General features: G+C 39.2%; 1 protein-coding gene across 1 annotated transcript in view; it reads right to left on the bottom strand.

The window, feature by feature from the left end:
• Positions 1 to 22,326, bottom strand: part of KHDRBS2 (KH RNA binding domain containing, signal transduction associated 2) — a gene marked incomplete at its 5' end in the record, with an annotated part of 306,097 nt that overhangs the window by 118,404 nt on the left and 165,367 nt on the right. Inside the window, one exon of the mRNA XM_039320274.1 lies at positions 4,785 to 4,912. Coding sequence (XP_039176208.1) covers positions 4,785 to 4,912 — 128 coding nt within the window. The remainder of the gene's footprint in view (positions 1 to 4,784; positions 4,913 to 22,326) is intronic.

The raw sequence follows: 22,326 nt of genomic DNA, 5'->3' as shown, positions 1-22,326 counted from the left end.
AAATTCTCCCACACGAACTAAATAATTTTTTAATTAGGGAAGAATGCATTGCAGAAACATCAAGGCAGAATTAATAGCTCATGACAAGGATGTAGCAGAGGAAAAAAAACTAACAACAGACAGAAAACCTAAAATCATGATAAGCTGTTGTATTCCTTTGTTTTGTACACTTCAATGGTAGAAGCTGAGGTCACTCTCATTAATTAGTCATGAACCTGGGCCAGGCACTTTCACTGAGCTGGAATACCTCATATCACAGGAAGTAAAATATTGGGAGGGTAGAGAAGAACCAGGTAAGTGGTCCTGACCTTCTAGGAGGAAACCTAGGACATAATGTAATAAGTTATAAATTCCCTTTGTAAGCAAAAACATTTTCAACAGTTTTGTTAGTGTATTAATAATTGAAATGCCACCTCTACCATATAAAACACTTGTCATTTCTAGGTATCTGATGTCCTTTAGATGGTTCATTTACAGCTTTCCATCAGTGGTTGATAAAGGACCATCTAATATTACTTTGATTCTGCCAAGTATTAATCAGACAATTGTTCAATGTCATCTCCATTTTGTGATTTTACAGAAAAAAAGTGCATAGAAAATGAAAGGTACTACAGGTGGTGTTCCTTTCTTGGAGATGTATTCACCTAGGTTTTGAAGTTGTGAACACAGGCCCTGAGAGGTGGGATAGCTGTTGTTATCCAGAAAGTCCCATTAGCTTCCCGAAGCGTTGCACCACAAATATTCAATTATGAGATCCTGTGGTTGAAGTTGGGTTATATGGAGAAGTGGTTTGACTGCTGCGGTATAAATTCCATGCTATGCAGCAATATTTCTGACCGACTCCATTGCCAACTTAGAGTTGGAGCTTCTAACACTTCTAAGAGACTTTAATTTGCCCCTTTAAGTGTAAAGTCTGGAGTGGCCCATGAGTTCATAGCTACCAGAACAACCATGGACATAGCCCAAATTATAGAAAGCTGAACACCTATGGGTAGTCACATGACGCATCTGATTTTTGTATCGGGGCAATTGCAATGTGATCTGAAGGTAGAGGATATTGCAATTAGATTTATCTGGAATGCCAGCTGACCTGTTTCCTAGACTAAGAATTCTTTCTGAGAGACATGCTTCAGTCACCTTGTACAAGGATTATCGCAATGCATTATGAACAGATTACTTTGAAACTACAATTGATCCAGAATGTGTCAGTGTTCCTTTTGGAATAGTTGGAATAAATCAACCCCGCTGTCCCTTAAATAGTTCTTGAAGATTTTGTTTTTTCCCCCCAGGTTCTGCCTTATGTGTGTTTACCTGAATTGGATTATTTCTAATACAGATAAACCTCAATTTAAAACCGTTCATTTTGTGACCATTCAAAGTTACCACAGCACTGAAAAAAGTGACTTATGAATATTTTTCACACTTGAAACATCCCCATGGTAACATGATCAAAATTTGGGTGTTTGGCAACCGGTTCGTATTTATGATGGTTGTCGTGTCCCGGGGTCACGTGATCCCCTTTTGTGACCTTCTGACAAACAAAGTCAATGGGTAAGCCAGATTTACTTAACAACCATGTTACTAACTTAACAACTGCAGTGATTCACTTAACAACTGGGGCAAGAAAGGTCATAAAATGGGGCAAAATACACTTAACAACTGTCTCACTTAGCCACAAAATTGTTGGGCTCAGTTGTGGTTGTAAGTCGAGGACTACAACCTCAACAACAACTTACGTATGTTGTGATAACGTCTACTCCTTGGCTATGGCTACCTTATTTTCAAATTGATATAATATATTGGCTTTTGTTTTTAAAGTGTGTATCACCAAGAATCATTATGAGTTTGGTGGCCTTATAAATTTAAATCATATATTATATAAATAAGACATAAATTGTGTGCTGTAATGACTTATTTGAAATAAACACTTTTTCATTTCAAGATATTCAACAGAAATCATCTTATTTTACTCTGCATATCTGATGAATATTCATTCTATACTGTATTAATTAATAATGCTTGTATTAGAACTCTGTTGACTTTGCAAATAATTCAGAATAAATTTTTGGACCTCAGACAAGGCTACCCCATCTTTACGATCTACTAAGTACCCCATTTTTAAAGGCTTTCACATGAGCTTGAAAAGATGCAATGGCTCTAAGAATTGCATTGACTGGTTTTCTTAAAATAGCATCTTTTTTTAAAAAAAAAAGATGTCAAGACAGCTTGAAAAAAGTCAGATTACTCTAATGAAGAGCAGAAAGCTGCTGCATTAATATGAGGTCTGAACCTTTTCTTGTGAATTAGCATGCCCAGCCTTTCCCTATATTATTCAAAAATCTCAAATAAGAAAGGTGTTATAATAATCAGGATTTGACACATGAAGCTAAAGCATGCACCACTTTTAATAACATGCAGTTCCTGGAAAGAATTTATTCTGCAAGAATTCAGTTAAAACTACAGTAGATTTTGAGATGAGATTCCAGGGATCTGAACTGTTAACAAGGACTTGCAAGGAATATGATTTCAGAGAGAGAACTGCTGGTTAAAAATGGGAACTGGTTCCTCTAGAACACGGGTGTCAAACTCATCACGTCACGTGACGTGACACGATGTATCGCGACTCTTTTTGCATTGCCACAATGGGGTGAGTGCGGCTTCAGTATGATGAAACTGGCCTGCGGGCCGGTGGATTGACACCCCTGCTCTAGAACGTTTGGAGAAGGAAAGTAGGAAATGAAATGCAGCTACTCTACCAGTAGTAAGATGAAATAAGCCACCTATAAAATAGATTCCTAATTTTATTAAAACTATTAAATTATATGTAATTGGAGTCATAAAGGGCAGAACTGAGATTTATGAAGACATAATAATGTTCCTATACAATGAAATTATGATCACGCCAGAAGTGGCGTTCACGCATTTCCGATGGTCTGTTCTGGGCCTTGCAAAAAAGGGCCAGGGCATCAGCCAGTTCATCTAAGTCAGTGGTTCTCAACCTGTGGGTCGGGACTCCATTTGGGGTCGAACGACCATTTCACGAGGGTCGCCAAACAATGCAGTCCGCCATTTTTTCCCCCTTTTCCTTAGCTGTGCTACTCCCTTTTATTCTATTGGCTTTTGAAAGCCAATAGAATAGACTCGCTTGAATAGAGTCTAATTCTATTGGCTATCAAAAGCCAATAGGAATTGTCCAGGCTGTCTCTGCCCTGCTGAGCCCGCCAAAAGTCCCATTCTGCAAACGGTGCACCAGTTGAGTAGTCCTCAACTTACGACAGGTTGGGGGTCGCGGCATTAAAAAGGTTGAGAACCACTGATCTAAGTCAACCAAAAACTAGCTACCCGGTTCTACCAAACTGGTGTGAACTGCCTGAATCCCACCACTGGTGTTGCCACAAAGAAGAGGGAATCAAGCTATTCTCCAAAGCGCCTGAAGGCAAGACAAGAAGCAACGGATGGAAACTAACCAAAGAGAGAAGCAACCTAGAACTAAAGAGAAACTTCCTGACAGTTAGAACAATTAATCAGTGGAACAATCTGCCTCCAGAAGCGGTGAATACTCCAACACTGGAAGTTTTTAAGAAGTTTAAGAAGATATTGGACAACCGTTTGTCTGAAATGGGATACTATAGGGTTTCCTGCCTGAGCAGAGGGTTGGACTAGAAGACCTCCAAGGTCCCTTCCAATTCTATTATTGTTGTTGTTGTTGTTACATCTACATATGCTGATGGAAAAGGGAAATTACTACATTGAAAGAAAAATTATGAATATTTTTAATCAGCCTCTTGAACTGTTAATCAAAAAAGAGAAATAAATCCATATGGGATATTGGATAAAATCAAAGGCTTAATTTAGACTTCAGTTATGTGACCCCTATGACGTTTATATTTGGACGCTTTTGCATCTACCAAATTAAAATCCACCTACCATCAATTAAATTCTTTTGTGTATATAGAGAGACTGCCAAACACAAATTAAGAATAAACTTAATCTTGTACTAGATTTTAAAATAGTTAATTGTACTGTTTTTCTTTTGAATAAGTCATCATGCATAAGTTATCCCCAAACCTGTTTTACATAGAAACAGAAGGTATGCCGCAAATATGACTATTTAACAAAATTGTTCTTGCAGATTTTCAGAGAAATAAGGCCCTATTATAAAGACAGGCATCTTCTAGCAACGGCTATGCCAATTGGAGGAGGAGGAGGAGGAGGAGGAGGAGGAGGAGGAGGAGGAGGAGGAGGAGGAGAAGGAGGATTGCAATCCCTAAAACAGTGTTTCTCAACCTTGACAATTTTAAGGCATGTGGACTTCAACTCCCAGGATTCCGCAGCCAGCAACACTGGCTGTGGAATCCTGGGAGTTGAAGTCCACATGCCTTAAAATTGTCAAGGTTGAGAAACACTGCCCTAAAACAACTGAAAGGAACTAAATTGGTGACGATGAGGGTAGAGACCATATGGCTCCAGTAAGATGTGGCTGTGTTTATTTAAATATGAAAATAGGATGAATGTTCATTGCTTTGGAACAAAACCATAAACTTTGTTTAGTCTCTTTGCTTTATAAGATATATTTTCAGTTCCTCTGTGTAAGGGTAATTGCAACTAAGTGGAATGTTTTGTTAGAACCAAATGCATAAACAAAACTCCCTCCTTTATTCTTCTCAGCCGTATCTGTGAGCTGTGGCATGTATCTGTTTATTAACCAAGTCATTTGTAGCCAAGGTGATTATAGCTATTATAAAGTATTTATACTGAGTATAAAGAAAGACAAAGCAACTGACCTTGAAGGGGTTGCAGGAGGAGCCCGAATTCCTCTTCCTCGAATACTTCGCCCACGAGGTGAGTCCTCTGAACCATTTAAATACGACAATTCCCTCAATTGCTCTTGACGGATTTCATCATTATAGTCCTGGGAGGAAGAAAGCAATAGAACATCTGTCATCTTTACTGCTGAAGGTCCATTCCTCCTCCCAGATTAGATCATTTTAAGTTTAAGATAATTTTCAGAAAACTTAAATGACTTCATTGCTTGGGATCATGTTTTTTTTTTTAAAAAAGCAAATAATGTTTAACTCACATTATGCAGATAAGCAAAATGTATTCTGCAAAGATGGATTATTGCTGCCAAACTAAGCAATGGATGGTCACGGAGCTATGCAGAAATAGACTTGACAGAATCAGCTCGAAGTTAGTTAGATTGAAGATTTTAGAGTTTTTCAAGAGTCCAGATTCTATTTGAAACAAAGTAAGCAGTGCATACAGAGAATGGCTTGTTTCCATCTCCTTAATAGCAAGTCTTCTTTGGGTCATGTGACCAGGAAGGGAAGATGCTTAAGAATGGAACAATTGGCAATATTTTGAGCCACTGTCCAATTGCCTTACTGCAGGGGTTCTCAACCTTGGCAACTTTAAGACTTGTGGACTTCAACTCCCAGAATTCCTCAGCCAGCAAAGAATTCTGGGAGTTGAAGTCCACAAATCTTAAAGTTGCCAAGGTTGAGAACCCCTGCCTTATTGGGATGTAATGAGGATTTAAAAAAAAATAAATTCTACACTATCTGGCTAGATGCAGCCCATTTGTGAATTTATTTTTTTCTTCAATGGATTGTTTCACCACACCAAACTGAGTGCCTTCAGTTCTGTTTGTGGGGGGCTATCTTGCTAATGAACCGACAGAATTCCAAATTCCCTTAAAAATTATTTTTAAGGTTCCACTCGATTAGAAAGAATGAAAAGAATCGTTCATGCTCTATAATAGGAAAACAACCAAATGCCTACCTCTGATTCATTGCTTAGCTGAATGAAAAAAGCAGAAATGCACCACAGCTTTGTAATGCAAGCATCACCCTTTGATGTATTTCCATGTGATGTCAATGCAAGTATGAAAGGGCAGAACTTGCATGATGACATCATGATGCATATGTTGCCATTTCTGTGCCATTGTGTCTAGCTGTATTTAGGGTGCCAAGTGGGTGGGCATGTGTAACTGTTATCTACCTTGGATCCTTTACAGAAAACCTCCCCTCATCAGTAGCTTAATTTAGTTACCCTGATTGCAAAGTAGATTTGCAAAGTTAGACTTCTGGAAAGAAGTTAGAAGAACTCCATTGACCAGCTCTTCAATGGAGGTGCAGCTTTGCTGCCTGTGACCACTGGAGTTTTCCAGTTTTCCAAATTTGATCTCTCCTGGATAGGAGCCCCTCTTAAATGGCAGAATGGAGTTGTATCTGGGTTGTGACTTGATGGCAATCCTTGATGTTAGAGAGCATTAGTGCGATGCCATGCTGCAGAAATAACCAGACTACAGAGAATGAATCTGGCATGGTACAAGCAGAACTTGTAGCTTTACCAACACGCCCACCCCATCTGTTTGTTACTGTAAAATTGATTTACAATTATTTGCATGCCACCTACTAGACCGACTGTAGACAGCATACAAAATCAATTAAAAGTATAGCCGCCGTAAAATGTAGTATTAAATATCCTTACTTTTAAAGGAAAACAAGCATGTTGACTATTAGCCTGAAATTCATTTGTTCAGAGACTTAAACTTGCCTCAATTGTGCAGAATTTAGAGCTGTTTTGCTGTAATCTGCATTATATAAAGCTCACAACTTTGACTCATCTCCTATTATGATGAAGTTCTCACGACACAAATTCCATGCATCTTTGAGATGTTAAAATGGCATTGTTAATTGTAAAACATTAGAAATCTAAGTGACATGCAATGCAACCTATCAAATAAATCTCAGTGCACACTTAATACTTCTTCACAATCATGAAGCAGAATATTGACTGTTTCTTCTGATAAAATTCAGTTTGGTATCCATCAAGAAAGTGTGTAGCAGTTCTGTAATGTGCAAGCATCCCTCTATTCAGCCACAGTCTATTGATTCTACAGTCTTATTGGAAAGATTAATGTATTTCTTGGCTTCACTTAGGTGCTGAAACAATACACTTATTTATATTAGCCTTCTGTGCTGAAAATCATAAAAAATATGTTAAATGACACGTCTTGTTTCTGTCCAAATGATACAAATAATTATATACAAAGCAAAAGGTAGTTTTCAGAGCAGCACTTTTTGATTCCAGCTTTGAAAATCATAATAATCATTCATTTGCTGCTGCTGAGGTTTACTAGGAGAAATTGGCATATTCAGTAGTAAACCCAGTTAAACAAATAGAGGAAAATATGTATTAAAATAATTATAAAAAAGACAGGTGTACTAAATGATGAGCTCCAAGATATTCTATTAAAAAGACACCCCAATTAGTTTTTTTTTTACTTGATAGCATTTGCATATTCAGTTGGAATTCTTCCTTTGGGCTGTAACTTCCCATTAGTATTGTTTCTCAGAATTAGAAAGAATCTCATTCTTTGGATTTATTTTCTCTGATGATGCCCCAGTAATGATGGCAATGATGTTCCTAAGTCAATATATTTTATTGTTAGCTTTTATATTTATATCTTGTGTTTGTTGTTAGATTATTATTTTTATGTTGCACACTGCTGAGTCATACCGTCTGAGTTGCATGGCCTTATAGCTTTTTAAATAAATAAATAAATAATTATCAGAATTTTAATTGCATAGTACTGTTAGATGCCTCCTAAGAACCAAGCTGCACAAAAAATGTCTTCATGTGCTACTTTCCTATTGCCATCACTACAGGAAATACTCTCTGTTTTTCCGCTTTCTGATATAAAGCATCTGATATAAGAGTAATAGTATCCCATTCCTGGAATTGCGAAGCAATCAATTCATAGGTTTATCTTATTTCAGAAAGATGATTCATTGATAAATGGATGCATAGTCTGCATTTGGCTATGAAACTTCATCAAAAGTGAAGTTAGATATAGGGAACACCCAGGGCCATATATTCAGGCTGTCTTTGACCACAACTGAGGCCAGAATTTCTGTTGCTAAATGAGTCATATCCAATTTTACAACTTCTTTTGCTATGGCTGTTAAGCAAATCACTGCAGTTGTTAAGTGAAACATGCAACTGTTAAGTGAATCCAGCTTTCCACATTGACTTTGCTTGTTGGAAGATGGCTGGGAAGGTCTCAAATGGCAATCACATGATCCCAGGATTCTGTAACCATTATAAGTATCTGCGGTTGCCAAGATCCTGAAATTCAATCACCTAACCTTGTGGATGCTATGACAGCTGTAAGTATGAGAACTGGTTGTAAGTCACTCTTCTCAGTGCTGTTGTAAATTTGAACGGTCAGTAAATGAATGGTTGTAAGTCAAGGACTACATGTAGTATTTTAGAGATCTAGAACCAGTCCCTCTGGTCCTGATCCAAACCTGAGTTTCAATCATTGGTCCTTGGGGATACAAGAAATAAAATCCCTCAGTCTCTGAGGTAGAAAGCCAAAAGCAGAGAGATAACAACAACAACAACAACAACAACAAAAACTCTATTGTCACTTTGAATGTATACCAATCGGTATACATCAAAATGAAATTTCATCACATGCAGCTCTCAAAGGGCCACCACCTCTGATATACACTCCTTGGTCGTGGCCAGCTCCAGTTTCAGAACGTCCATTTTAGTCTCTAGGGCAGAAATGTCCGGGGGCCAGATGCGACCCACGACGTGGTTTCATGTGGCCCACAAAGCCATCCTGGAAACAGTGAGGGAATGGCCTCCACTGCCTTGGCCCTGGCTCAGGTCACCCGGGAGCCAATGTACAATTTTGTAGTGGCCAACTATGCTGAAATGCATTCAGTCTTAGCTCCACAAGGCCGTCTGGAAACAGCAAGTGATTGGCCCCTGCCGCATTGGCCCCTCCCCCTGGGCACGCGCTGGGGAGATGTCACCCTTTGTGAGGAATGAAGAAATGCACCATCGCCTAGAAATGGCCAGCAAATGGCCCTTGCCTACTTCACATATCTGGCTTGATGGACTCCGGGGGAGGGGTTTCAGCAGGCAGTGCAGCACTGTCCTCACAGCACTGAGAGGCTGAGCCAGGCGGTGCAAATCCAAAAAGAAGCACGACGCTGCTCAGCCCCCAGCCTGCCCGATTTCAGCAGGCAGCAAGGTGCAAAGCTGGCAAGCTTCGCATTGCCTGGCTCAGCCTCTTGGCGCTGTGAGGAGAGTTCCCCGCTGCCTACCAAAACCAGGCAGGCTGGGGGCTGGATGGCATTGCGCAGGTAACGTCGACTCTCATGTTGCTCATGGCGTCCACTCCCCCAAAGCCCACCAAGCCAGATATATGAAGTAGGTGAGGGCCATGTGCTGGCCACTTCCAGGCAATGGTGCATTTCTTCATGACACTTCCCCAGCTGCGTTTCTTGCCTGTTTTTCTCCCTCCCTCATCTCAAATATTTTCCCACCACTGTGTTCTTGAAGGAAGGAGAGGAACAGTGAGACTCTTCCAGTGGACCATGCCTCGGCGCTTGCCCCTGTCCCACCCCCTTCTGTCAGAGACCCTCAGATCTGTCCCACTCCTGCCCAGGCCCCCACAGACACCCTTGACGCAAACGATGCAGAGCTGACCATGCCCACCCAGTAGGCCACACCCACTCCAGCCACGCCCACCCAGTAGACCGTGCCCACCCTGGCCACACCCACCTGGCCCCGAAACAACCGCAATGCAGATGCGGCCCTCAATGAAATTGAGTTTGACACCCCTGCTCTAGGGAGCGACCGATGGCAAACAGGACAGATGGAAACGGAGCTCCATGTGGATTAGCCCTCAAATCAGCTTGTATTCCTGCACGACAACCTCGCCTCCTTTTCTTTTTCTGATCCTGTCTCTTCCACCTTTTCCTTAAAGGGGCCTTGTTCCTTTTCGCCCCTGGAACACTCTGCCGCAGCCTCCAACTCTTCCAAAAGCCTCTCTCCCTTCCTCTGCACCTGCTGACAACCTCCTCCAGTTCCTTTGCTCCATAAGTCCTGGGACCTTTCCTCCGCTGCCTCCACCAGAAAGAGCCCTGATTTGCAATAGAATCTGTCACTGTGCCAGCAGTCAGATCTTGCTGCCAGTCTATTCAAGGGGAGCAGCAGCCTTGTCTCATGTCATCTAAGTGCATGAGTCAGGGCTGTTTGCTAAGAACGCGCTCATATATTTAGTATAACTCTTGTGATGCCCCAGCACTAAGTGGTTTGACTTTTGCCTTCCCTCATGAATGCCTTCTTGGAAAAATTTAACCTGATTATCCCTTTTTGCTTTCTCGCTGAACATTGGCTACTAGTAAGAGCCTCTGTTCCTATGAACTTTGATTTTTTTTGAATGTTAGTTTTTGCCTCACAAGTCCCCTTGCTATTATTTGTTAACAATGAATCAGTATCTTATTATTTTTATTTTATGAGCCAAGGTGATATATTGATTTGTTGCATATAAGAACCTACCATTTTGCTATTTAGGGGCACAGAATAGGTCAGAAAAAATATCATGTCTGATGGAAAGAGGTCCATTATGGAAATGGATGTCAAGACTTGTTTTTCCTGTACATTTTGGCAAATTAGTCATAAAGTGCAATATCTCATCCCTTCAAAAAAAATTAATAAGATTTTGAAAAAGACTGATGGACCAGCTTTTCATGAGAAAACTTGATACAGTAACATTGCTTCCTAAAATCCAGGAGAAGATGATGCTTCTGCCCATTTTAAAAGCAATTTGGTCTCATAGGTTTCAGAGAATTTTGAGCCATGACAGAATTTCTGCTCAATTATCATATAGAACAGTGATGGCGAACCTTTTAGAGACCGAGTGCCCAAACTGCAACCCAAAACCCACTTATGCATCGTCGGGTGCTGGGTGGGTATGGACCATTGGCTGGGTGTGGCCAATTGGGTGGGCATGGCTGCGGTGGTAATGGCAGACTAGGTGGGACTAAAAAGTTCAATCAATCAATTCCAACTTTGCAAGATCTTTTTTTTCCCTGCGAGAAGTTGAAATTGACTGATTGATTGAACCTTTTTTTTTTTTGTACACGGCGGCGGAGGCCTAAAGCAAAAAGGTTTTATAAAACCCAGCTGAAGGCCTAGGACTGGGGTGACGGCGCACGTGCCCACAGAGAGGCCTCTGAGTGCTGCCTTTGGCACCCGTGCCATAGATTTGCCACCACTGATATAGAACCTGGCAGCTAAATTCACTTTAATTCCCAAAATCTTCAAAAACACTTGGGAGGTGATTGCTGATTGTCTGATTGACATGCCGAGAACAAGAAGTCAGGACAACTCTTTTCCCCAAGCTGCTCTAAGTTGTGCAGTGATTAAAAAAAACAACTTTATTCTAATCTTATCACTTGGCATCCTAGTAGAGCCCACTCATCCCATGAAGAGAAATAGGAAGCTGACAAATATTATTTTCATTTTTTACTTCTGCTCAGTTTGTCTGAGCAGTGGTCCAAAGCTAGGAAGCTTTCTCAGAGGATATGATGCCCAGGAGCCAGGAAGTAGGGTGGAACAAACATGTATGCATATATTTCTACTCTACACTTATGAAAGCCCAAAGATGCTTCTTTGAATCTTATGAAAGTAGTACATGTGAAATTCCCATAGATCTGAACTTCTGAGAAGAAAAAAAGAAGAGAGAATTACACCAACACAGTGGAATATTTGGAATATTTGGCCGGCTGTTTGGTTTAGTGTACACATAATTATATATACAGACATATAGTCAGAGGGCATACTTATAAGAAGCAAAGATAGTTGTTTATTTATACAATATCAGCATCAAAGGTAGGAGTTACAGCACCCAGGTTTTTAATATCTCTTAAGTGGTCCATACAAGGCGGATTTCAATATTATTCAACTAAAACTCTTATCTAGGCCGTGCTAGTGAGAGCTGCTGAGAACTGTAGTTCAACAGTATCTTAAGGATGAAAGATTCCTCTTTCCTTTCCTGGACAGTAATATCAGCTCATTGCTCCATGTGGCCAGGAAGAAGACGGGGTAATAATAATAATAATAATAATAATAACAACAACAACAACAACAACCCTGCATTGAAGCTTGTTCCAAAGAAACAGCTAGCACAAGCATTAAAAGATGCAAATACTGCAATAGCAAGTATAAGCACCAATTCACTGCAAGAAACAAACCAACTAATGTACAGCACAGCTGCAGTTATAACAGAATACCTGGGATGTAAAATCAACAAAAAAGAAAAACAAACAAACAGTGCACCACAAAAATGGAAGGTTAGACTAGAAAATAAGATCAGCAAGTTAAGATCACATGCAAGCAAGCTAGAACAGATGAAAGAAAAGAAGCTGAAGAACAAGAAGACCAAAGAATACCTAATCAAGAAATACTACTTAGAAACAAGGAAGATCAAGGAAGCACTGGAAATAATAAAGCAACAAATAACAGCTATAGCCAGGAAAATCAGTAGATATGAAGCTCGAATTGCAAACTATAGGCAGAACCTCCAATTTCAATCCAATCAGAAACGTTTCTACCAATCCATCAATGGAGAAACTGCAAGTAATCAGTCAGTACCTGACAAGGAAGAAACAGTGCAGTTCTGGAAGCAGATATGGGATAACCCAAAGAAATACAACAAGGATGCGGCTTGGTTAAAAGAGGTGGATGCAAATAAAACAGAAGTTGAAATGAAAGAACTAGTAATAACAACAAAAATGGTAGAAAAAAGAGCAAAGAAAATCAAAAATTGGTCAGCACCAGGTGAAGATGAACTGCATGGGTTTTGGTTGAAACATCTAACTGTTATACACCCACTCATTGCCAAGCAATTCAACAGTATACTACAAGGAGGAGAAATTGAAAAGTGGCTAACAACTGGGAAAACCTACCTAATAATGAAAAATCCAGCAAAAGGGGCAACACCAGGTAACTACAGGCCAATTACCTGCTTACCAACAACTTTCAAATTACTAACTGGTGTGGTAGCTGATGCAGTACAACAGCATCTAGTTGAAAACAATCTCTTTCCACCTGAGCAGAAAGGAAACCGCCCCAATAGCAGAGGAACAAAAGATCAACTCCTAATAGACAAAATGATCTTGGAAAACTGCAAGAGAAGGAAGACCAACCTGAATGTGGCATGGATTGACTACAAAAAGGCATTTGACTCTCTGCCACATGATTGGATAATAAAGTGCCTAGAAATAACAGGAGTCAGTAGAAACATCAGAAAATTTGTGCAAAGATCGATGGCACAATGGAAGACACAGTTGCAGATCAATGGTGAGAAGCTGGGAGAGGTTAATATCAAGAGAGGAATATTTCAAGGAGATTCATTATCACCATTACTATTTGTTATTGCACTGTTTCCTCTGTCAACAATACTGAATAACTCAGGACATGGCTATCAAACATCAAAAACATCTGCCAGACTATCCCACCTCCTTTACATGGATGATCTGAAGCTGTATGGAAAAACATCATCTGAAATAGAATCGCTGCTCAACACTGTCCGTATATATAGCCAAGATATTGTAATGGAGTTTGGCTTGGACAAATGTGCCACACTTACTATCAAACAAGGAAAAATAATGAAAACTGAAGGAATCAAGATGCCCCACGAAAATAACATTAAGAGTCTGGATGAGGAAGAGTACTACAAATACTTGGGTATCCTTCAAGCTGACAACATCAAGCACACTGAAGTCAAGAAAAAGATTAGAAGTGAATACATCAAGAGAATGAAGAAGATCTTAAAGTCCAAACTCAATGGAGGAAATACCATAAAGGCAATCAACACCTGGGCAATCCCAGTCATTAGGTACACAGCTGGAATAGTGGACTGGACTCAAGCAGAACTAAAAGCAATGGATAGGCAGACCAGAAAAATAATGACAATGAATCATGCCCTTCATCCACGCAGTGACATTGATAGACTTTATCTACCAAGGCAAATAGGTGGGCGTGGAATGCTACAAGTACATCAGATGGTTGAAGAAGAAAAAATGGCTTTGGAAGAATATCTGAAGAACAATGATGAAGATGCACTGAAATTAGTATATCAGGAAGGCTTACTAACTACTGGAGAGACCAAACTGGCCTACAAGAAAGACCAAATGAAGAACAGAATAGAGGCATAGGAAGACAAAGCACTACATGGCCAATACATGAAAAAAATAGCTGGGAAAGCAGATAATAATAAAACCTGGCAATGGCTAAGAGCAGGAAAATTGAAGAAAGAGACCGAGGGACTAATTCTGGCTGCACAAGACCAAGCCTTAAGGACAAATGCATACAAAGTCAAAATTGAGAAGACAGCAACAGACAGTAAGTGCCGCCTATGCAAAGAAGCTGAAGAAACAGTGGACCACTTGGTAAGCTGTTGCAAGAAGATTGCACAGACTGATTACAAGCAGCGGCATGACAAAGTAGCAACAATGGTGCATTGGAAGATCTGCAAAAAATATCATTTGCCTGTAAGCAAAAACTGGTGGGATCATAAAATAGAGAAAGTCATAGAAAATGATAAAATTAAACTGCTCTGGGACTTCAGAATTCAAACAGACAAGCACCTGCAACATAACACCCCAGACTTAACAATTGTCGATAAGAAAGACAAAAAAGTCTGGATAGTGGACGTGGCAGTGCCTGGAGATAGCAGAATAGAAGAGAAAGAACTGGAGAAGATAACAAAATACAAAGACCTACAAATAGAAATAGAAAGACTGTGGCAAAAGCAAGCAAGGGTAGTACCAATAGTCATAGGCTCCTTGGGTGCAATCCCAAAACAACTGGAGCACCACTTGAACACCATTGGCATTGACAAATTTTCTATTAGTCAATTGCAAAAGGCGGCCTTATTAGGAACTGCTTCCATCCTGCGAAGATACCTGTAATACCATCAAACATCCACATCTGCCTATCCCAGGTCCTGGGTAAGGACTTGATAGGTAGACAAAATGCCAAATCCAGTCTGAACATCTGGCTGACTGTGCGATGATTGATAATAATAATAATAGGCTCCTTGGGTGCAATCCCAAAACAACTGGAGCACCACTTGAACACCACTGGAATTGAGAAATTCGCTATTAGACAATTGCAAAAGGCGGTCTTACTAGGAACTGCTTCCATCCTGCGATGATATCTGTAATACTATCAAACATCCACATCTGCCTATTCCAGGTCCTGGGTAAGGACTCGATAGGTAGACAAAATGCCAAAGCCTGTCTGAACATCTGGCTGACTGTGCGATGATCAATAATAATGATGATGATGATGATTATGATGATGATGATGAAAACTGAAGGAATCAAGATGCCCCATGAAAATAACATTAAGAGTCTGGATGAGGAAGATTACTACAAATACTTGGGTATCCTTCAAGCTGACAACATCAAGCACACTGAAGTCAAGAAAAAGATTAGAGGTGAATACATCAAGAGAGTGAAGAAGATCTTAAAGTCCAAACTCAATGGAGGAAATACCATAAAGGCAATCAACACCTGGGCAATCCCAGTCATTAGTACACAGCTGGAATAGTGGACTGGACTCAAGCAGAACTAAAAGCAATGGATAGGAAGACCAGAAAAATAATGACAATAAATGAATCATGACATTGACAGACTTTATCTACCAAGGCAAATAGGTGGGCGTGGAATGCTGCAAGTACATCAGATGGTTGAAGAAGAAAAAATGGCTTTGGAAGAATATCTGAAGAACAATGATGAAGATGCACTGAAATTAGTATATCAGGAAGGCTTACTGACTACTGGAGAGACCAAACTGGCCTACAAGAAAGACCAAATGAAGAACAGAATAGAGGCATGGGAAGACAAAGCACTACATGGCCAATACATTAAAAAAATAGCTGGGAAAGCAGATAATAACAAGACCTGGCAATGGCTAAGAGCAGGAAAATTGAAGAAAGAGACCGAGGGACTAATTCTGGCTGCACAAGACAAGCCTTAAGGACAAATGCATATAAAGTCAAAATTGAGAAGACAGCAACAGACAGTAAGTGCCGCCTATGCAAAGAAGCTGAAGAAACAGTGGACCACCTGGTAAGCTGTTGCAAGAAGATTGCACAGACTGATTACAAGCAGCGGCATGACAAAGTAGCAACAATGGTGCATTGGAAGATCTGCAAAAAATATCATTTGCCTGTAAGCAAAAACTGGTGGGATCATAAAATAGAGAAAGTCATAGAAAATGATAAAATTAAACTGCTCTGGGACTTCAGAATTCAAACAGACAAGCACCTGCAACATAACACCCCAGACTTAACAATTGTCGATAAGAAAGACAAAAAAGTCTGGATAGTGGACGTGGCAGTGCCTGGAGACAGCAGAATAGAAGAGAAAGAACTGGAGAAGATAACAAAATACAAAGACCTACAAATAGAAATAGAAAGACTGTGGCAAAAGCAAGCAAGGGTAGTACCAATAGTCATAGGCTCCTTGGGTGCAATCCCAAAACAACTGGAGCACCACTTGAACACCATTGGCATTGACAAATTCGCTATTAGTCAATTGCAAAAGGCGGCCTTATTAGGAACTGCTTCCATCCTGCGACGATATCTGTAATACCATCAAACATCCACATCTGCCTATCCCAGGTCCTGGGTAAGGACTCGATAGGTAGACAAAATGCCAAATCCAGTCTGAACATCTGGCTGACTGTGTGATGATCCATGATATTATATAAGTATGAAATCAGTTGACATTTAGACAACCAGTTTGGTTTACTAGTGGAGGCACCAGGCTAGAAAGCATGAAATCAAATCCCGCCCTAGCCATAAAAGCCAGCTGGGTGGCCTTGGGCCAGTCACTCTCTTTCAACCCAATTCACCTCACAGGATTGTTATTGCAGGGACAATAGGAAGGAGAAGGACTATTGTGTGTTTTTGCTGCCTTATTTGTAAAAAATAACAAAGGCAGGGCACAAATAAATAAATACACGTAAGACACTAAAACATTTTGAAAATTTTAGCTAAGGAAGAACAAGAACGAAAAAGGTCAAATAACAACCTAGAACCAAGGATGACTTTTTATTTGACAGGAATGTGAGATATAATTGAGTATTTTTGTAATATAATGTAATCCAAAACTTCACCCAGAAATAATGAAACACTGACATTTTGATGTAATTCAAGGGGGAAAAAAATTAAAAAGAGTGAATTAATGCATTCCTTTTTAAATTGTTATATTAAGACCTTAACTAGAAAATGAAGGAAAAAAACAAGGTGATTAAATAACACTGCTAATTTTAAAATAATCATCCTATTAAAAGATAAAACCCCCACTCTCTTTTAGATCTATTAAAGCAATTAACTTGTACCCAGTAGGCCTGGATGCAGTTTTGGCATTTGTAACTTTGGTAGTAAACAAAACTTTTCTAATTAAAATCTTATTATTACTGTTTAGCAAGTTTCCTAAATGCCCAATAATCTCTAATTTGACAATTATGTACAGTCACATCATACGATTGAAGAATTATTTTTCAAACTGTTTATGACTAGCAGGGAAGACACACACACACACACACACGGGGGGGGGGAGGGAAGGAGGGAGGACGGGAGGATTAGATAGATATCTGAGAGGTAACATTTCCAATTTTTTATAGCTGTTTTCTAAATTCTACCTAATTTTTCCATCATTAGATACTATCTATATGTTATAAAACCATCTTCCATAAAAGAACAAAGGACAGTTTCTGGCTTGGGCATTATTTTGAATCCTTTAAATCCAACACTGCCATGATTATCAAGGCATGGAAATAATTGCTTTGACTCTTAAGGAGAGAATCTTTTCCATTTCTTTGAACTGTAACAACCCTGTAACAACTGTAGCTGTAACAGGGTTCTTGTTGTCAGGAAAATAGGAGAAGGAAGATTCCCCCACCTTGAGTTATTTGTAAAAATAATAATGGTGGGATAAACATAAATAAACTAAACCAGGACCATCTACATTAAGACTGAACAGGCCTCTCTCAAAAGAGAGGGAAGGATACAACACCACCTATCTCCTGTTTACTCCTTTCAGCAGTTCCAAGACGGTGCCACACCCATTTGCACTATTCAAGTGAGTCTGAGGACACAGATAAACCCCCAAGTGGCCTCAACGACTCCCAGAAAGAGTGCTAATGGCCAGATGACTGCAAGGTACATAAATCCTTCCATCCTCCACCATTCAATCAGAACTGAAGAAACTTCTTGAATGGAAAGTGAAACCTCTTCAAGGAAAAAACAAAGTCCACTTGCCTTTTGAAAAAGCATCTTTGGGACAACCATGACCTTGGATGACTGAAAATTTCCACAGACAAACTAAACCAAACTTTTTTATTCCCTTAGGTTGCTTTACTAAACTGACCAGTTCTTTTTCTTAGCCATGGCTTGCAGGTTTGTGTATGTCAAATGAAGTCTCTAGATCTCCCTGTCACCCACAATGTTACCTTTTTTTTTTTTTTTACTTTTTCTTAAACTCTTAGTAGTGTTTTTTCTTCTCAACAGTTCTTTGGGAGATACTTCTCCTTTCTTGAGAAGTTCACCAGTTCTTTGGCTTGCCTAATGGCTCCATTTGTGTTAGAACTCCTTGATCCCTTCATCTGATTTTTTTCCATAGACCTATTTATCTCTTTCCTACATTCTGCTAATTACAGGCCACTCATTCCACGACCCCCATTATTTCATTGCTTCTCCTGAAAATGCATTACTAATACGCACCGGTTTTATTCATTCCTCAGACTTTACTGCAACCCTCTGGGTTACTTAACTACAAAGTTAAAACAAATGATATAAAACTCAATGCATAAAAAGCAATTCTAGGAGAATAAAAATATAGTCCAGACTTTTATTCATCAGAGTGAATGATTATTAAAGTGAACGTAAGCCACATCTTTAAGATGTATCACTATGGTCTGATGGTTAACTGTATAAAGAATAATAAATGTGCTAGCCTTTTTAAATAGAAATAGCACATGAAAAACTCGACAGCCTTTCTGGAAACTCTTAAATAAAGCATCTCTCCGATCTTGAGTCTTAATGGCTTGCGAATATGCTATGCCTGTGTATATTTTATGCTTTGTAATTTGTGGATGCAATCATATGTGAAGGCTGTTGGCTCCGCATATAGTTCTGGTTAGTGCACATTGCACTATGGAGAATTAGGGGAAATTGATATGTAGCCATATCTGTGGGTAGGTGAGTGGTGCTGGCACTGGTTGTGGTGGTAGCAAGGAAGGACTAGCTTCTGTGTGAATTGGAATTCCACTTTTTGTAGTTTCAACACCTAATAAAATTTTTAATAGACTAAATGTAATTAAATGTAAAAGAAACAACTGGCAAAACAGGACCACAAAACAGGTCATTCTATCAATGGGAGTATCACTTAAAGTTTCTGTGTGCTTCCTATCTAAATTCATTATTATCTGGCATTTGGTTTCCAGCCAGATACTCAGATCAATCTAGGAGTGAGCAGAGGGCTATCTCAACCAATGGACATAATGAGAAATAAAAGGGAGATTCTCTCTCTCTCTCTCTCTCTCTCTTTTAATTAAAAACAGAAACAGAGGAAGCATGAGTTGAATCTTGGAACATTAGAATGGTTCTAACAATTCTGGATACAGCTATGAACATGTGTTAAATGATATTATTATATGGTTTATTCTCTCTCTCCCCCCCCCCACATATATTCAACTCAAGGTGGTGAACAGATCTAATATGTTCCCTAGCATAGCAATCCTGTGAGGTGGGTTGGGCTGAGAGTGTCTAGCCCAGATTTACTGAGCTGGCTTTCAGGTCTAAGGCAGGATTAGAACTCACCATCTCCTGGTTTCTAGGCCAGCATCTTCATCACTACACCAATCTGGGTCTCAGTTGATATGCATGCTTGTACATGCATGTGAACATCATTGTCTTACTGGGAATATCACAACTGATTGAGAGATCTGAGCCACAACTCACTTGCAACCTATTATTGTATGCTATTGTATTTGTGTAACTATTTAAATCATAGCAGTTGGGATTTGACAGCTGAAGGATTCAAACTTCCATTGATCTATGGATGAAAGAAATGACTACAAAAAGCATCAGGACTAGTTAGATGGATTCTCTTAGTCTTTGAAAAGTGAATTCATTATTGCCAATTCTTTTGTTTTCATTACATTCATTAGAAGCCCATCCATTTTGCAGCCAAAACTGACAAAACAACACTTTTTTTTTCCTCAGCAGTTAAATCAAACTAAGATTCTGTTTTGTACAGTAATTAGTAAAAAAAAAATCATATGCAATATGTACACCCATGCCATCAGCCAGGGTCTCTTAAGACCAGAGATTGGACAATATCCATTTTACTTCCCACTCCAAAGAGTACGGTTCTGCTTCAACAATTTTCTGCCCAATTTTTTTTTAAAAAAATCTTGACACAAATATGTTGTACTCTGAAGAGGCAAAGAGTTTTACTCACATTTGAAAATATAAAAGGTGGCTCAGGCTTCCCCCCCCCCCGTTTCTTCACAGCAAAAATACCCACAATTCTTTGTGGCTTTTCACTTCAAAAGAAAAAGGAAACCCTGTCTAGCAGGGGGCATGCTGGGTAAAGAGAGTCAAGAAACCTAGTCCCCTGCCTGTTGAAAAAAAAATGGGTAGATGATGATGATGATGATGATGATTATTATTATTATTATTGAGAGAGAGAAATACAAAAGCTGTCTAGAAGTTCTTACTAATTTTCAGATCCTCTCCTAGCAGGATCCCTAGACATATTGTTTTACATTTATTTAAGGCATACATCTAGAGAGATGATTTCTTTCTGGTTAATGCAATGAAGGTATAATGAGAAAGGCAAGCAGGATTTAAAAATGATGTTTTAGTAGGTGTAGAGCACCATGTATCCACTTATTCTCTTCTACTGTTTTGGCTTCTGGACCTCTACTACCGTGTTTCCCCAAAAATAAGACTGGATCTTACATTAAAGCATTAGGGCTTATTTTCCAGTTAGGTCTTATTTTTTGGGAAATACATCTGTCTGGCTGACAATCTTAATTGGGGCTTATTTTTGGGGTAGGGCTTATATTACGGGTGTCCTGAAAAATCATGCCAGGGCTTATTTTCCAGTTGGCTCTTATTTTCGGGAAAATACATTATATGAATGTACAAGAGATAATGTACAATGATAATGTATCCATCATCATCATCGTCTTATGCTAAGCAAATGTACATCAACATAAATTCAGGTTTTCAATGTGATCAAATCAACATTCCCCTTGGGATAATAGAAAGCATATGTATGTCTCAGCTGGAAATTAAGTGAAGCTTTAAAAGAAACTTTCCACTTACATACATACTGTATATGCTTCCCATTATCTAAATGGAACATTGATCTGATTGTTTTTTTTGAATATGTGATTATGTACACAAACAAAGACGAGTGAGAGAGGGTGGTATTTTAATGTTAAGGCACTAGAGCTTGTCTTTGACCTCTCTTTTTCCCTTCAATTGGAAAATGTAATTGAATTTTGAATGTTACCATATCCATTAAAAACAGGCTTAAGCCCTTTAATTATGTGCAAAGCCCTATCTAGCAGCAACTAGAATATATTCTCAAGTATGGCTGTCATTCACAGCAGTGCATGGCAGGCAAATGAATGGCCTTACAGATAAATGACCTTGATTGTATTTTGCTGCAGACTATGGATATGTATATTTTCTCTACACATGGCAACACAAAAAATAATAATTGTGCATAAAATTAAATATCAACAACTATTTCTTGAACAAAGAGTAGCACAGACCTCTCTCAGTTATACTCTACTACTCTGTAGTAGGCAAAATGGTTACATTGCACTAAATAATTTGAACCATCTATAAATGAATATTGTGAGGATTTAGCTGAACCCATTCAGGAAAATGCTTTTTCCCTGAGCTTGTGCAAACTATCGTTGCTATTAGTTTCTCCTGGCAACTATCCTTGCTATTAGTTTCTCCTTCCTTCCTTCCTTCCTTCCTTCCTTCCTTCCTTCCTTCCTTCCTTCCTTCCTTCCTTCCTTCCTTCCTTCCTTCCTTCCTTCCTCTTATCTACTATCTCACTGCCATTTACAGTACAAGTAGCTTTCTCTCAACTCTAGAGGAAGTCTCTCCAAACTTCCTTTCCAAATGGAACTGGTCACTTCACTTCTGGTGCTATGTGATAGTTATGATTTATTTAATATTGTCTTTCTGATTAATGAAAGCACTGAACTGAGTTTGGTAATCTAAAATTACAGACTTCAGGTTGAGAAGATTGCAGTTCCATTCCATGCCAGAAGCAGCACATATGACAAATGCTTCTAATTATGAAAATGAAGTACTTAACTTCAGAATATTCTTCCTGATCTGTAACTCTGCTTCTTGATTATTTAACATACTTAGTTGCTCTTTTTTTTTTTGCTCTCTCTACTATAAAT

Source organism: Crotalus tigris, unplaced genomic scaffold, assembly GCF_016545835.1.
Source record: "Crotalus tigris isolate CLP2741 ecotype Arizona unplaced genomic scaffold, ASM1654583v1 scf7180000023635.1308423, whole genome shotgun sequence".
Lineage (NCBI taxonomy): Eukaryota > Metazoa > Chordata > Lepidosauria > Squamata > Viperidae > Crotalus > Crotalus tigris.
The sequence above is the reverse complement of the archived record's forward strand: the minus strand, read 5'-3'. Positions and strand labels throughout refer to the sequence as shown.